The 15,097-nt window shown below is 36.0% G+C and overlaps 4 protein-coding genes and 1 non-coding gene across 6 annotated transcripts; 3 read left to right on the plus strand and 2 right to left on the minus strand.

Annotated features, from left to right (window-relative positions):
• Window positions 1-337: 337 nt before the first annotated feature.
• On the plus strand, window positions 338-3,164 carry LOC102594484 (putative auxin efflux carrier component 5). 2 transcript variants are annotated; one of them, XM_006338419.2, is made up of 6 exons: window positions 338-966; window positions 1,742-1,922; window positions 2,027-2,112; window positions 2,209-2,366; window positions 2,434-2,510; window positions 2,608-3,164. In XM_006338419.2, the coding sequence occupies exons 1-6, from the start codon at window positions 423-425 to the stop codon at window positions 2,672-2,674; spliced, it is 1,113 nt and encodes a 370-aa protein (XP_006338481.1). In that variant the 5' UTR covers window positions 338-422; the 3' UTR covers window positions 2,675-3,164. The 2 variants fall into 2 exon arrangements, with proteins under 2 accessions (XP_006338481.1, XP_015162554.1); XM_015307068.1 differs by having other exon boundaries at window positions 338-930.
• Window positions 3,165-3,359: 195 nt separating this feature from the next.
• LOC102594807 (uncharacterized) lies at window positions 3,360-4,114 on the minus strand. The gene has a single exon (XM_006338420.2). The coding sequence runs from the start codon at window positions 4,026-4,028 to the stop codon at window positions 3,558-3,560; it is 471 nt and encodes a 156-aa protein (XP_006338482.1). The 5' UTR covers window positions 4,029-4,114; the 3' UTR covers window positions 3,360-3,557.
• Window positions 4,115-8,293: 4,179 nt separating this feature from the next.
• Window positions 8,294-8,366, minus strand: TRNAA-AGC (transfer RNA alanine (anticodon AGC)). Its single transcript has one exon. It is a non-coding gene; the product is annotated as a tRNA-Ala (tRNA).
• An 84-nt stretch (window positions 8,367-8,450) lies between these two features.
• On the plus strand, window positions 8,451-13,608 carry LOC102595143 (NADH dehydrogenase [ubiquinone] complex I, assembly factor 7). Its single transcript, XM_006338421.2, has 10 exons — window positions 8,451-8,760; window positions 8,855-8,916; window positions 9,341-9,484; window positions 9,613-9,723; window positions 9,847-10,051; window positions 10,237-10,295; window positions 10,734-10,786; window positions 10,884-11,106; window positions 12,570-12,678; window positions 12,796-13,608. The coding sequence occupies exons 1-10, from the start codon at window positions 8,541-8,543 to the stop codon at window positions 13,056-13,058; spliced, it is 1,449 nt and encodes a 482-aa protein (XP_006338483.1). The 5' UTR covers window positions 8,451-8,540; the 3' UTR covers window positions 13,059-13,608.
• Window positions 13,609-14,096: 488 nt separating this feature from the next.
• On the plus strand, window positions 14,097-15,067 carry LOC102595471 (thioredoxin H2). The gene is made up of 3 exons (XM_006338422.2): window positions 14,097-14,412; window positions 14,502-14,624; window positions 14,725-15,067. Exons 1-3 carry the CDS (start codon window positions 14,257-14,259, stop codon window positions 14,872-14,874), a joined length of 429 nt encoding a protein of 142 aa, XP_006338484.1. The 5' UTR covers window positions 14,097-14,256; the 3' UTR covers window positions 14,875-15,067.
• The last annotated feature ends 30 nt before the right edge of the window (window positions 15,068-15,097 follow it).

Consider the following 15,097-nt stretch of genomic DNA (forward strand, 5'->3'; position numbering starts at 1 on the left):
ACACCTAGGCCACATGAGAAATGAGCAAAAGACAAATAAGAAAAAGGGATTAACCTCATGATGAAAACTAAAACTAACTTTTTAACTAAACAAGATTAGATACCTGCCATTTGAGCATGGTAAACATCAGTAATATCAAATTTTCAGCCTAAAAAAGGTGTGTAATATGAGGGAAGACACACACACAGAAAAATCAGATTACTTTCTGCAATGTATGTGAACCTACAAAGCCATAGGTTAGTAAATACTTTCAAATATGAAAATCAACAGATGCTGGGATAAAACTCAAAAAGATTAGTCAGAAAGCTTCAGCAGAAAGATGTAGTGGTCACTTTCCTATCATATGCCAATAAAGCAAACCAAACAGCATAAAAGGGCCTGTTTACCAAGGTTTCGACATACGAAAATCTATAAGAAATACCATGATATCCCTACGTGATGTCTACCATGTTGTGGCAGCCACTATACCTTTATATGTTGTCATGATCTTAGCCTATATCTCTGTAAGGTGGGGGAAACTCTTTTCACCAGAGCAATGCTCTGGAATCAACAAGTTTGTAGCGAAATTTTCAATACCTTTATTGTCCTTCCAAGTGATATCAGGAAGCAACCTCTACAAAGTAAACCTGAAGCTTCTATTAGCAGATTTCATTCAAAAATTTCTTGCTGTCTTTCTACTGGCAATTTTTGCCAAACTGAAGCCCAAAGGAAACCTGACTTGGATCATAACAGGTCTTTCAGTTTCCACCCTTCCAAACACCTTAATCTTGGGGATCCCGCTAATTAAGGCCATTTTTGGTGATGCGGCAGCAGAACTACTAGCGCAACTAATTGCACTACAGAGTTTAGTCTGGTACAACCTCCTCCTACTCCTGTTCGAGCTCAATGCAACAAAAGAATCTTATATGATGTCACCATCAGAAGTAGCAGGTACGTACACAGATAACAGAATAATGGTTCCTAAACGTAGAAAATCTATTTGGATGGCATCCATGTAGCAGAACCTATTTAAAGCTCTCCAATTTTAACTGTTAAGAACCAAAAAGCAATATATTGTAAATGTGATAAGTGAAAAAAGAATCCTATTCTGGGCCCCACAAATTCCAGATTAGCCTGTATCATATGATCTTTAGATAAACTAATATGTGATATCATGAAGCATGACAAAACTCTATTTAAGAAATGTTCCGTTTCCATTTTCAAAACTAGTCAGAATTCAAAACTAGAGGAATGAACCACAACTTGCTTCATCTCTTAAACTACATTGGTCAATCCTAAAACTTATTAATGTAGTTTGGCAGCAAAAACTCAAGAACTAAGAGGTGAACAGTCTCCAATGAAATATAAGTTTGCTTTACCAAAATGAATTGATTCATCTACTTGTAAGAGACAAATACTTCCAACTCATCTAAATGAAACACACATGAAGTTTGCTGAGATAACCCCTTCAACAATGAAAAAAGTAGACAGTAGCCATAATTGGTCCCTAAAGTTCCGAATGAACCAAACTACTATAAGATGCAACCATCCAGCTTGATTTTTACTTCCCTTAAGCCCCCCTCCCCACACCCCACCCCTGCCCCAAGAACAAAAAGAAAGAACAAAAAGAAAAATAGAACAGCTCACTAGAAGTTAGCAATTGTAAGTTTTAAATAATGACCATTCCAACATGTCGACTATTTATGCAGACGTCATTATGCATGCTCTTTTGTCTTAATACATAAATTTCTGCCATTTAAAGTTGAGCTTGAGGTCCCTGGAGAACCAGAACTAGAAAAGGACGGTGAGGAGGAAGCAACAGACAGACCCCCAAGGAAGAAAACAATTATGGTAATTCTTCTAACAGTTGGAAGGAAACTCATAATAAATCCTAATACACATGCAACTCTAGCCGGTATTATTTGGTCAAGCATACACTTCAGGTAATGCCTTACTAAGCCTCTCTAGAAACACAAAACCTATCTTCTACAGAAACTCCGCATTAAAAATCAATGGACTTATTTTTTTTACACAAAATGAAGTGCAGGTGGGGAGTCAATCTGCCAAAAATTGTTGAACAATCAATATCAATACTTTCAGATGGTGGACTAGGAATGGCAATGTTTAGCATAGGTACACAACAGAAAATAAGCACTCATCACACGAAGTACTAGCGAATTACTGAAAAACGAAAAATGGCCAGCTACTCATATTGCATTAATTCAACAGGTGTTTTCATGGCATCCCAAGCTAGTATTATAGCATGCGGAACCAAAAAGGCAATATTAGCAATGGCACTGAAGTTTGTTCTTGGACCTGTTCTCATGGCAATCTCATCTATTGCTGTTGGACTAAGGGGACAATTGTTTAGATTGGCAATAGTACAGGTGAAACTAAATTGTTTTCTGTTGTCAATTAATGACAGATTACTCAATGCTGTACTTTCTACTGCAGGCAGCCCTTCCCCAAGGAATCGTTCCTTTTGTGTTTGCCAAGGAGTATAATATACATCCAACCATCTTAAGTACAGGGTACCAGATACAATTATCATCTCAAAACTTTTAATTCCTCCACTAAGAAAATTTTTAAGCAGATATGATTTCTGACGTGGTTTCATTCTGATCGCAGGGTAATCTTTGGCATGCTGATTGCAATACCAATTGCTTTGGCATATTATTTCCTGTTGGAAATATGAAACTCAGACATGGTCATCGCAGTTAGCAGTTATTCACAGATTCATCAGAGATACAGTTTGCTCTTCTCTAACAGCATTCAACTGTAGAGGGTTACGATAAAGAAAAGGCAAAAATCTTAGTGACAGTTCTTGTATAAAAGAATAAAGGATGAATGTGTGTCAATTTATCTTACCAACTCATTTATTATATTAAAACAAGAGCTAGCAATTAGCATGCATGAATAAAATCCAATTTCAGCAATGAATAGTCTCCGAGTTCAAACATTTCAGAGAGAGAAAATGACATGAACGGTATTGATGAGAGCGTGTCATTATCTGTTCTCTACACAAAATTACAGGAAACCTAAATACAAGCCAGATACGATATGAGTAAAAACGGGAACAACCATAGAAATGAAACAAGTTTTACTACAATTTAACTATTAAAGGATTACAACTGTTGACTTAAGAAAACAAAGAAATGAAATACTAGAGACTAACATAAAAGAGTTCCTATATTATCAAAGAGAACAACTAGGAGGTGATCCAGAGCAAGAAATTTTAAGATAGTCAGCAGTCAGCACATGTTTGAACCACAAAACTAAAGAATTCACAAGTATAGCATCATATCAATAGATACTACAACTGAAGTAAATACTCAAACTTAAACAACAGATGAAATCACATTCTGCAAATTAAAGTAGGATAAACAGCAAAGGTCCACCACAGCCGAGATAGCACTTGATTGAGCTAAAATAGTTAAAACCTTATTCCATAATTGCCCACATTAAACATCCAACTACAAAATGCATAATACATAGTAAATTTGCAAGGCACAAAATGCGCAATTAAGGTATAAGCATGAGAGAAGCAAATCCGATTAACAGTAATTAACTATATTCACTCACTCTACATCAAACCCTTTCTCTTGAAGCTCAGAAATGACCTCATTCCTCATCCTCGTCCACAGCTTGAAGGCTTCTTGGTCAACTTTCTTATCCTGCAATGCTTTCTGATAATTGTATGAATCTTTATCGGATTCAATTATTCCCTTGGGACCAATGGTAGTCCCAATCATCCCACCTTTGGCAACGAATTCTTCCATGGCCTTGTCGTCACCTGGATATGGAAATTTCCGGCGTTCGTAAAGATGTGCTAATTCTTTTTCTTCCTTTGGCCGTGGCTTTAAGGTCCACCAACCAAGCGGCGAAGTTTCATTCCACACCCACGCCACACCAAACAGAGTGTAAGTACAGAGCAAAGCCTTTCCCACTTGCTTCCAGAAGTGATAATCTTCTTTCCCTAATCCGACTCTCTTCAGATACATCTGGGCATCGAATGATTTTGCCATTGAAGCACCTGCTTTGGTACGCATCGTCAAACTATTTGGGCGAAAAGGCTTTGCTAATTGCTACTGTCCAGTTAAAAAAGCGTGGGATCGACAATCAATCCCCTAATGTATTAATTGACGCGGTGGTTTGTGGGATTCTTTCTCAATTTTACCCTGAAAAAAAAAAGAGAAAAAATAATTTAACTGTAAACTTAGTTCACCTCACATGAGAATTAGCATGTTTAAAAATAAAAATAAATTAGATTTTGAAAAAAAAAACTGGAATAGTTCAAACTCGTAAAAGTGTATGCTCCAGACATTAAATGGTTTATCGGTGATTAATTTAGATTTATTTATAAAATTACTTTTATTTATGTTTTAATAATAAAGTTGTAAAATTGAATATATATTTATGCCCGTAGATTCATGAGGCCTACACCAAATTTCGTTCAATATAAACGCTTTGTGAATCGTTTCACACTTCGCCTCTTAAAATATTGGCGGGGATCATAGATATAATGTCTATCATAATGAAACAGAAGTTTTATATAACAGTTATAAGTAATGACGAGCTACAGTGGGCTGAGGTGTCTAATTAAACACTATTCGATAGAAAAATTATGTTGTGTATATAGATAAAATATTATTTAATATGGTTATATATATTAAGTTTTGAACACCCTTGCAACAACTTGATGGGGTGGCTTAGTGGTAGAAAGACTCCATGAAGAACCAAGTGTCATGACTTGCCACTTTGTCATTCCAAATTTGCATAAAAAATAGTAAGAGGGTAGAATCTAGAGTTATAGAGAGGTTAGAGGAAGACTCTAGAATTCCCTATATCTTTTCTTAAAAGACTTTAAAATGCATTACAAATATCTTAGAAAGGGACTAGATGGTAAATAAGTAAGGACTTGTATAGTGATTTTTATTTAGACTTTAATCTCCTAGGAAGTACTATAAATAGAGGGCTCTCATTTGTAAATTCTGCAAGTAGTTATTTTTTTTTTTTTAAATAGCTTTAATTATGTAATATCTCACCAATTTATTACTTTTTATATCATTAATTAAGTTATTATAATAGTTAATAAATTTGTTATTTCTGATTAAAATAACAATTAATTAGTGACGTAAAATGTTAAAGAAATAAAGAATGAATAAATATATCAATTGCCAATTGAATTACAAATTAATGTGTCTTTAATTTGTTTGTAAATTTCATTAAAATTTAAATAAAACTTAAATGTTATTCTATAACTTTGCCAAAATCGAAAGCGAAAATGGTACATTGGTTGATTCTACTCTTTGTTCTTATATCTCCTTGTTATCGTTACTGTTGTCAAAAGTCGGTAACAACTCAAAACTCAAAAATACTGTTATCAAAAGTCGGTAACAACTCAAACTCAAAAATGATTTTTGTTAAAGAGTATACCATTATAATTGGTACTCATTATCAGTTGGATCAACTGAACACTGTGAAGATGAATGTAAACAATTTTGGCAAGGCAACTGCACTGCTCTTACGCAAGCGGCTTCCAAATTCTCTTTTCATCATTTCAAGTGAAATCGACACCAAAACTGGTTTTAACAAAGTGGCAAAGTATGGATTGACTGTTGCTCTTAAGCCACGTACTAGTAGGTTTGGAGATATGTGACGCTAGTCAAATTGTAATTATGTTTATTCTGTGGCGATTTATGTTTCGACTATAAAAATTACTAGGCGGTTGCCAAAATCTATTTCTTTTTCTAAGTTGATACATTCACTCTCTCTCTCGTGAAACTGGTTTGGTGTCATTTTTCTTGCTATTGGAAATAAGATAATTTGATTAAATGTTTTCTTCTATTTTATTTTAAGACTGGAGAAAGAAAGGTCACGTACTGGGCTAGCCAATATATCTGAAGATTTTGTGAGGAAAATGAAAACTATTTAATGTAACACCCCGTATTCAAAAACAGACCTCTAGGCAGATTTCCAGAAGTTACAGGTACAACCCACGGACCGTAAGGTGACCTACAGCTCGTGCTGGTGGTCCGCATCTGCAACCCTCTCCAGACTCTGCCCCAAAAATCTTGCTAAGTGTTGACACACGGCCGGACCCACGAACTGTGGTCCGTGTCTATGGATCAACACCCCCATTCGCGACTGACGGTTGACTAGTACGGACCGTCAGTGGATTGACGGTCCGTCGGTGACCCCGACATCAGTTAAGTTAGGGGTCTTTTGATATTTTCCTTATGTGTTGGACCTTTAAATTACGTCGTTTAAACCTTAAACTACTTGGTTTTGGTCAGTTTTAGCCTAGAAACATAACTAGAACTTACCTAAGTCAGATCATTCATCAAAACTTAGAAAAATTAAAGCATAAAAGGAGAAAGAGGTCAAGAACCCTAGTTCAAGAACGCAACAAGGTTCCATCAGTTCCAGCTACGAAATCGAAAAAACTCTCAGTGGAATTCGTCACTAGGTATGTGGAATTTCACTAGTGGGTTCCTTTCGCCCGTTAGGTCCCTAGATTTCAGTCAGAATCTTGATTCCTTTAATATTATCTAGACCCAAGGTTTCTTGAATGTTAGAAATTGTTGGGTTTTAGCTGTTAGAATGATCCAAGTCAGATTATCATGAATTCAGTATCTTTTGGTGTAGATTCTTTCATAAATTCAGAACCCTAGCTATGTAGTTCTTTTAGTTCATAAATTACACGTGCTAAGTCAGATATTTCAGATATGTACATGCATGCCTTAGTTTTTGAATGTGCATTATCAGTATATTAATGTTGCATTCTCAATTTGCATCCCAGTATTTTGAGCTATCCAATATTATAACATTTCAGTCATAGAATGTTAATTACTTAATCAATTGGTAGAAGCTTAATACCGAGTGGACTAGGGTCAGTCACCCTCAAGTCCTAGAACTACATCCCCCGTAGGTTGTAAGTCCCCCTCTGTGGGCATCATTTTAGTGATCACGCCAGCATGCCTCTATACCTCTGGCAAGGTATATTGGGTCCTCTCGATGGGGCGTATACATCAGACTCCACATTTAACTCATGTGGTTTTATGTCGGTTATTAATAGCTCCATTAGAGTTCAGTCAGATTCTATTGCATTGACCATGTTATCATGTTATAAACTTGGTCATTGCATTCAGTTAGTTCATGTTTAGTATTTCCAGTATCCTTATCATGTTCAGATTATATCATTACTTGATCAATTATGTTATTATTCAACTTTATTCTATCATGCATGCTCAATACCTTTCAAGTACTGACGCATACTTTACGTTACATCTTCTCGTGATGTAGGTTCAGGTCCTCAGCAGTCAGACCATGCATAGATCGGTTCCCGATCTTCAGTTCAGCAGTATCAGTGGTGAGTCCTCATTTTTCGAGGACTATTGACATGATTATCTTTTTGCTTTTAGCTTTAGTTTCAGTTTTGCTAGATCTAGCTGGGGCATGTCCCGACATTTCTAGTCAGTAGAGGCTTTATTTCAGACATAGTTAGTTTCAACTTTAGTGTTAGAGTTTGACTCTTCATTTGTATTCAAACTCTCAATTTCTTATATTCAGATTCAATATATGGGTATTTCCCATCATTTCAGATTCTTATATGATTTATCTTCTGTACAATGTTTATTTATTCAGTTTGCTTTAGTATGCCTATGATATGCCAGCAGGGTTAGCTTGGGGTCACTTGTGATCCTATGTCCCGTGTTTGCGCCCAGGAGCTAGCCTTGGGACATGACATTTAATGTAATATTTTAATTGTTTGACGTGTATAGGGACTAGTGAATTCAATGGAGTGACAGGTTCAGAAGTTATTAGAGAGACCCAAATCTTTTGAAAATTTTCAAGGCCCGAAGCCTCTGTAAAATTTTATGAATGAAAGCTCTTTTGTTTGTTTATCATGTCATATTCTTTTTATTTCTCCTAATATAACGGAAATTACATATGTACATTACTAGTTTAGCTTTTTGCCTTAAATCCTTAAATTGTTTTGAAATGACATATGAGCAAATTTTGGTACTTGAAAAAAGGTCTTTTTGTCTCAAATCGTTTTGAAATGACTTATGAGCAAAATTTGGTATATTAAAAAATTGTTTTGAAATGACATATGAGCAATGTACATGAAAAAAGGTCTTTTTGCCTCAAATAGTTTTGAAATGACTTATGAACAAATTTTGGTACATGAAAAAAAGTTCTAAATTTTGATACACGAAAAAATGGACGTTTTGAAATGACATATGAGCAAATTTTGGTACATGAAAAAAGAGCTTATTAGTTTTCATAGTAACTTTTTCATAAAAAATAATGGAGATGCGGGGTATCGATCCCCGTACCTCTCGCATGCTAAGCGAGCGCTCTACCATCTGAGCTACATCCCCATTGTGATTAGTTCTGGCTAATATCTATACTCCTCTCTTTTGTTCTTGTTTTCTTTTCAAACTCCAAGCCCCCTCGGAGTATACTAAATTTAGACTGCAATTTTCTGAAGTTCTCCTCCAAATATTCCATATCTTGTACCGGTTTGCAACAATCGAAGCTCGACCAAAATCGAAATGTTAAAAAGATTACTATTCCAGGCTTCAACTCAGCGTCGTTCGCTGTTTGGTGCTTCCGCACCACTATCACGGTGTCGTCAATATTCTTCTTCTCCTGCATCAACTTCCCAATCTTCTAACAGTACTTCTGTCGAACACTTGGAGGACAGAGAAGTTAGTACCACTCCCCCTTCTGCAGCAATCTCCATTGACCGATCTGGCTTATATAATCCTCCCGGTACATCTCCTTTCTATGTGCGTGGTATTTTCAACTCTTTATCCTGCTGAATTTTTATTTTTTGATGATTTGATGACTGCCTTGTAAACTGCAGAGCATTCCCATGAACCGTCATCGGGTACCGAGCTTGTTAAGCATCTTAAGAGCATCATCAAGGTTTTTAATCGCCACATTTCCCTACATGAGCATTTCTTGTGTATGCATTTGCTTTCTGTGTTTTATTCTGTCAATTTGGATTGAATTTAGCGAGTAGTTTAGCTGAAGATGTAGAATTTCTCTTTGTTTTGCTATACCTTAATCAATGATGTATCAATCAGGTTTAGCCCTAGTTTGGTATATATGAATCAAATCAATAAGTAGCTCCTCATTTCCTCACTAGTCTCATCAACATATTGGCCATATCCCTGACTGGTATGGGATAATTGCAGGTGAAACCATTTCTCAGTAGATAAAAAGTAAAAAACCGTTAAACAATTGGCCAAATATACATTGGTGAACTGGGAAAGTCTGCAGATATCTTCATCTTTTGTTTCCCCCCTTGCTCTTGAGATTCAATATCTTAAGCTGGTTATGTTTTCAGTTCAGAGGCGGGCCCATCTCAGTTGCCGAATATATGGAGGAAGTCTTGACTAACCCAAAGGCAGGATTCTATATTAATCGCGATGTGTTTGGCGCAGAAGGTGATTTTATTACCTCTCCTGAAGTAAGCCAGATGTTTGGAGAGGTAATTTAGATACAGTGGGGTTTTTCTGATTGATTTTCTTCCTTCATGATTGGTGGAGTTTTTAAAAAAAAGAAGAGCCAAATTTACCACCAGTGTTTTGTTTGATTTCCTGATTTTCTTTTTCTTAGATGGTTGGTGTTTGGGCCATGTGTCTTTGGGAGCAAATGGGGCAACCGAAAAAAATAAATCTTGTAGAGCTGGGACCAGGACGAGGAACTCTCTTAGCTGATCTTCTACGTGTACAGTCCCATTGATATACATCCTCTCCAGCTTGCATATTCTTAAGTTTTTTATGTCGATTCTTAAAGTACTGATCTTGTTCTGATATGCCTAAAATGTACTTGTTGATTTCTGAACCACAGGGTGCATCAAAATTTAGGAACTTCACAGATTCTTTGCACATACACATGGTTGAATGTAGTCCAACTCTAAAGAAACTCCAATATCAGAACTTGATGTGTATAAACAAGAATGATACAGATGGAGATGCAGAGGAACACAGTATAAGCAGGTTGACTGGGACCAGTGTATCATGGCATGCCACCCTGGAGCAAGTTCCGGCAGGAAGTAAGAAATTATTACCAGCTATTTTAGTAAATTACATGTTCTTTAAAGTGTAAACCAGTTCAAATGTTTCATGATCGTACAGACATACTATTGTTTTCTTCTATTTGATTTTGAAGCTTCAATGGAAAATTGTATTATCATCTACATATAGGTTTTCTTACATTTTCTTTTCTTTGACTTCTCAGTACCTACAATCATTATTGCCCATGAATTTTACGATGCCTTACCTGTTCATCAGTTTCAGGTTCGTTTGTATAACCTCTATTTTATCAGTTAATAAGATTTGTTAATCCATTTTTACCCAACAGTTTCCAGTTAAACATTTTACTGCAAATTATCCACTTTCATCTATTATTTAAACTACGAAACTACCAGAGAATATCCTGAAGATGGAAATACAATGAAATACTTGATCTTTGTAGTCTGATTTTGTGCCTAATGGAATTAACCCCGCACCCTCCACACACACTCACAGAAAAAAAGAAGAAAAAGGAAATTTAGATTAAAGATTGTGTCCATATAGTATTATTAGTATTATGAGCATCAGCTTGATAGGTGGTACTTTAGATTTTAGAATCTTGTTTTTGTGCCTGTGGAAGTTTAAATCTAGTATCTTTTCTACCTGGCTTGACATTTATTGTAGTATCGTGAGCATCAGATTGATTTCTTCATATACATGCAGAGAGCATCTCGAGGTTGGTGTGAGAAAATGGTTGATGTTGCTGAAAATTCAATGTAAGGTCTCAAGCTAGTCTATCATATCTATCTCTTCCTACATTAATTTCTTGTAATATTGCCCCTTTGTAACTTCCTTTTGTACTTTGTCGGGTAGGTTTCAGTTTGTTTTATCTAAACAGCCAACTCCTGCAACTCTGTATCTTCTGAAGCGTTTCAAATGGGCTGAGAATGAAGATATAGGCAAGCTTGAACAAGTTGAGGTTTGCCCCAAAGCAATAGAGTTGACTCAAGAAATTGCTAAAAGAATTGGCTCAGATGGTGGCGGGGCACTCATTATTGATTATGGTCTAAATGGAATAGTGTCAGACAGTCTTCAGGTCAGTTGCAATACTAAAAGTTCTTTTCCTACTTCCTTTGTTTTGGGTGGCCAAATCCATTTTCTTCTGCTTTGCTTCATTTTCATAGAAAATGGGAACAGTGGCTGGACCAAGAAACTGGTTGAAAACGTGTGATCTGTATTTTCTCGATGCTCAATCTCTGATTGCACTAGCATGAAGTCAACACTCAATATTGTTTTTTGTTCCTTTGGAATAGTAGGTGATCAAATATCAAAAAGTTCAATGGTGCATATTGTCTAACAAATGCGAGTATGTCAAAGATCAAATGATTTCTTAAATAGTTATTTTCAATGACCTTTTGTTGTTTCGGGCTTTCGGCTCAATGCCTCTGTCCACCTTTCTAAATTCAATGTTACGTTTCAGCTTAGGAGGCAAACAAATTGTTCTTTGTTAAGATTTGCATCTTTCATCCAAATTGAATTTCACTTCCCTTTTTGAGCTATCCCACAATACGCAATAACAACTACGTTTCAATCCCAAGCCTGTTGGGATCAGCTACATAAATCCTCACTGTCTAATTCGCTCCATCTGAGCTATCCTGCTATGCATCAAGGAAAATTTTGAACATGTTATGTGGAACACAATTATCCCCGTAAATGTTATGAATTCTGAACTCTTATGTTAGTAACCATGCAAAGTCTAATTATGACATACAACTAATTTATTCTATTTCATTACAAATCATATTTGGCTTGAAAATTGAGCAGTTAATTTGACTTGTATGTGATTTTGGTAATAGAGGAAGGACAACATTACATTGTTTCTTGAAAAGCTGGTTTGATGAAGTAAAAATGATTTAAAGTTCCCGAAAGTTTGTATATATCATGAGGAAGTTTTGTAAATTGTAACTACTTTGTAAGTGTGTCGATCATGTTGGGATGTTTCCAACTCCCAATTAGAAAGCATATATAGTTTAAGATGGAAATAACTTTTCTAAGTGCTCAAAATCTCACTAATGTGTAATCCCTCCGTTCCAACTTACGTGGCACTGTTTGACTGGACAAGGAATTAAGAAAAAATGGAAGACTTTTGAAACTTATGATCTGAAACAATCATTGGACATTTGTGTGGCAGTGTGGTTATAAATCATTTCATAAAGGGTAAAATGAGAATTTTAAAGTTACAATATCAACCTGAAAGTTTCTTAAATTGACTACACATGAGCACATTATTTGATTTGGTACGAAGGGAAGCTCGTTTTCGTGCTGGTAGTACAAACTAAAATTGCAATAGCTTTATATGCAATATCTAACTGATTAGGGGAGCTATACCTGTTCACAGTTACCATTTTAAATTTTGGCCTCCGAGTCGTTAATCATTTTTATTGCTAAAGACGAATTAAGAGGTTTCATTTAGGTTAAGAAAGTGATGAAGATTCTTGATGTTTTCATTCCTATCTATCAGTTGATGGTGATGGTTATTCTCCTATTTTTATCAAACAGGCTATCCGAAAACATGGATTTGTTAATATACTTGATGATCCTGGAACTGCTGATCTTAGTGCTTATGTTGACTTTGCTGCAATCAGGCACTCTGCAGAGGAAGCTTCAGGTACATTTTATTAGAATCTCCTTAGCTCCAATCTCTTAAAGTTTCTATATTCCAAGGTTAACTTTTACTAGAAGATATTCAATGTTGATTTAATTGTTCTAATGATCAACTTCACAGATGATGTGGCTGTGAATGGCCCAATGACTCAGTCTCAGTTTCTTGGATCACTTGGAATAAATTTCAGGGTTGAGGCATTGATGGAGAACTGCACAGATGAACAGGCTGATTCTTTAAGAACAGGTTACTGGCGTTTGGTGGGTGAAGGCGAGGCCCCATTCTGGGAGGGTCCTGAGGGGCAGGCACCTATTGGGATGGGGACCAGATATTTGGCAATGACAATTGTGAACAAGAAGCAAGGAGTACCTATTCCATTTCAATGAAACATCTGCAAATGGGCTTCCTGTTGTACTGGTAAAATGACCGTATCCCCTTAGGTTTGGGGGATTGTGGAATTTGCTTCATAACTTTTTCATCTGCCATGAATGTGTATAGCTGGATGAAAGGCTAGGAAGAGACAGGATGGTGATACTAGTTTTGTCCTGTTTCAATGCAATCAGTCTTTTCCTTTTGTTCTGAAGGAGAGAATATCTAGTCTTTTCATACGTCTTTGTTTCTTCAGTTCTCTGGTGTCTCAACTGTGGTGCAACAAGAGAATGTAGATCCTACATCAAGTTGTTAAGCTATATTGTTCCTGAAAGTTCAGCGGAAGCTAAAAGACTGAACCATTGGTCTATTTATTTAAAGCTTCCACTTGAAGAGAAACTCGAGCAAACTGTATGCAGTGGGAATAAGTTCACAAGGGATCATATTTGTGTGTTTAGCAATATAAATATAAACAATGTCTCCCTGTGGTTTTGCTAGTATACAGTCGATTTTTCTCAGGCAAAGCTTCCTGAAATAATTATATGGGAATGCTTCCTTCTTAGAATATTTTACTGTATATTGTTTTAATGCTTTGTAGAAGAAGAGTGGTTGATATCTGTTGGATGTAGCATTTGCATTTTGGGTGGGAGAGAATGTACTGTTACATAGGCTGTCAAAAGGATTAAGCTCCATCAGACAACTTTGTAGCACGAAAACTTCCCCTTTGACAATGACCTGATATTTTATTAAGAAAAAACTGCATTTTAAAAGTTCTTGTGTTATTTACTTCTACTTTTTTAAAGTAATAAAATCGAATCAAGACCACAATGTGAATCAAACTGGTGTGATACCGTTTTAGTTCTTCCGTCGTATAAGAAATGGTGCTGTAATTATTTGACAAATTAAATAATTGTTTCTTCGATTACCATTTTCTTTTTTTAAAAAAAAATTAAATATATCTTATCTTAAAAATGAGTGGTTTTAAATATTTATGTTCTTTCTGAATAAGTAAATCATACTGGAGAACAAATATATTAATGTTTGAATACATATTTTAATTATACTGCCGCAAAATGACAACCAAGCTAAAACAAAATTCCAATTTGACATTAGGAATTCGCGTAAGATAAAATAAAAGCAGCGCTATTACTACCTTCGTATTTCTTCTCTATTTTGACTACTTTGCGTAAGAAGTGAGCGAAAGAGAGAAGTCGAATGGGGTCGTATGTTTCAAGTTTTCTCGGTGGAGGTGAAGCGCAGGCAGCGACGGAAGTGTCAGGATCGCCGTCAGAGCCGTCGCGTGTGATTGCTTTTCATTCCTCCAATCGGTGGCAACTTCACTTCAACTCCTCCAAGCAATTGAATAAACTGGTATCTCAACGTTATCTATTCGCTTTTGCAAAAATTTAGGGTTTAATTTTTTGAGAGATCTGACTTTGATCAATGAATCTAATTGCCAGATAGTTGTGGATTTTGCGGCTGCATGGTGCGGGCCTTGCAAGTTCATGGAGCCGGCTATTAACGCCATGGCTTCCAAGTATACCGACGTTGACTTCGTCAAAATTGACGTCGATGAGCTCTCGGTCAGTGACGTGAAAATTTCAATTTGGAATTAGTCATAAATTTATCATTGATCGACCTGTAGTGATACTGATTGATTTTGTTTCTTTGGTTCTATAATAGGATGTAGCGAAAGAGTTCGGAGTTCAAGCTATGCCGACATTTTTGCTGCTGAAGCAAGGCAAGGAAGTAGAGAGAGTTGTTGGGGCTAAGAAAGATGAGCTCGAGAAAAAGATTCTCAAGCACAGGGAAGCCCCTAAATATGCTGCTTAGTTCTTCTAACAACCTCTTGATAATATTGGAGCTGAATTTCATATCCAATAAGTTAAAAAAGCATATTACTGCCTTATTCTGATGTGATTTGACGGACCTTCTGAAGTCTTTCATTTTTTCCCTGCTTAAGTTTCTAATTGTGTTATTGTACTCTTTGAAACTTTGAATTCATGATTTGCCTGTTACTGCTTCAGAATATGAGAAAATGGGAGTTCAGAGTGGT

The sequence above is a fragment of the Solanum tuberosum genome, unplaced genomic scaffold, assembly GCF_000226075.1.
Source record: "Solanum tuberosum cultivar DM 1-3 516 R44 unplaced genomic scaffold, SolTub_3.0 scf00004, whole genome shotgun sequence".
NCBI classification, from domain to species: domain Eukaryota; kingdom Viridiplantae; phylum Streptophyta; class Magnoliopsida; order Solanales; family Solanaceae; genus Solanum; species Solanum tuberosum.

Bases quoted from the DNA above. Each gene is read 5' to 3' on its own strand.
- LOC102594484 (XM_006338419.2), top strand. From the start codon at position 423: ATGATATCCCTACGTGATGTCTACCATGTTGTGGCAGCCACTATACCT. The intron at 967-1,741 runs GTAGAAAATCTA...TGCCATTTAAAG, and splicing joins CAGAATAATGGTTCCTAAAC to TTGAGCTTGAGGTCCCTGGA. The intron at 2,367-2,433 runs GTGAAACTAAAT...TTTCTACTGCAG, and splicing joins TTAGATTGGCAATAGTACAG to GCAGCCCTTCCCCAAGGAAT.
- LOC102594807 (XM_006338420.2), bottom strand. From the start codon at position 4,028: ATGCGTACCAAAGCAGGTGCTTCAATGGCAAAATCATTCGATGCCCAG.
- LOC102595471 (XM_006338422.2), top strand. From the start codon at position 14,257: ATGGGGTCGTATGTTTCAAGTTTTCTCGGTGGAGGTGAAGCGCAGGCA. The intron at 14,413-14,501 runs GTATCTCAACGT...TCTAATTGCCAG, and splicing joins CCAAGCAATTGAATAAACTG to ATAGTTGTGGATTTTGCGGC. The intron at 14,625-14,724 runs GTCAGTGACGTG...GTTCTATAATAG, and splicing joins TTGACGTCGATGAGCTCTCG to GATGTAGCGAAAGAGTTCGG.
- LOC102595143 (XM_006338421.2), top strand. From the start codon at position 8,541: ATGTTAAAAAGATTACTATTCCAGGCTTCAACTCAGCGTCGTTCGCTG. The intron at 9,485-9,612 runs GTAATTTAGATA...TCTTTTTCTTAG, and splicing joins TAAGCCAGATGTTTGGAGAG to ATGGTTGGTGTTTGGGCCAT. The intron at 10,052-10,236 runs GTAAGAAATTAT...TTGACTTCTCAG, and splicing joins GGAGCAAGTTCCGGCAGGAA to TACCTACAATCATTATTGCC.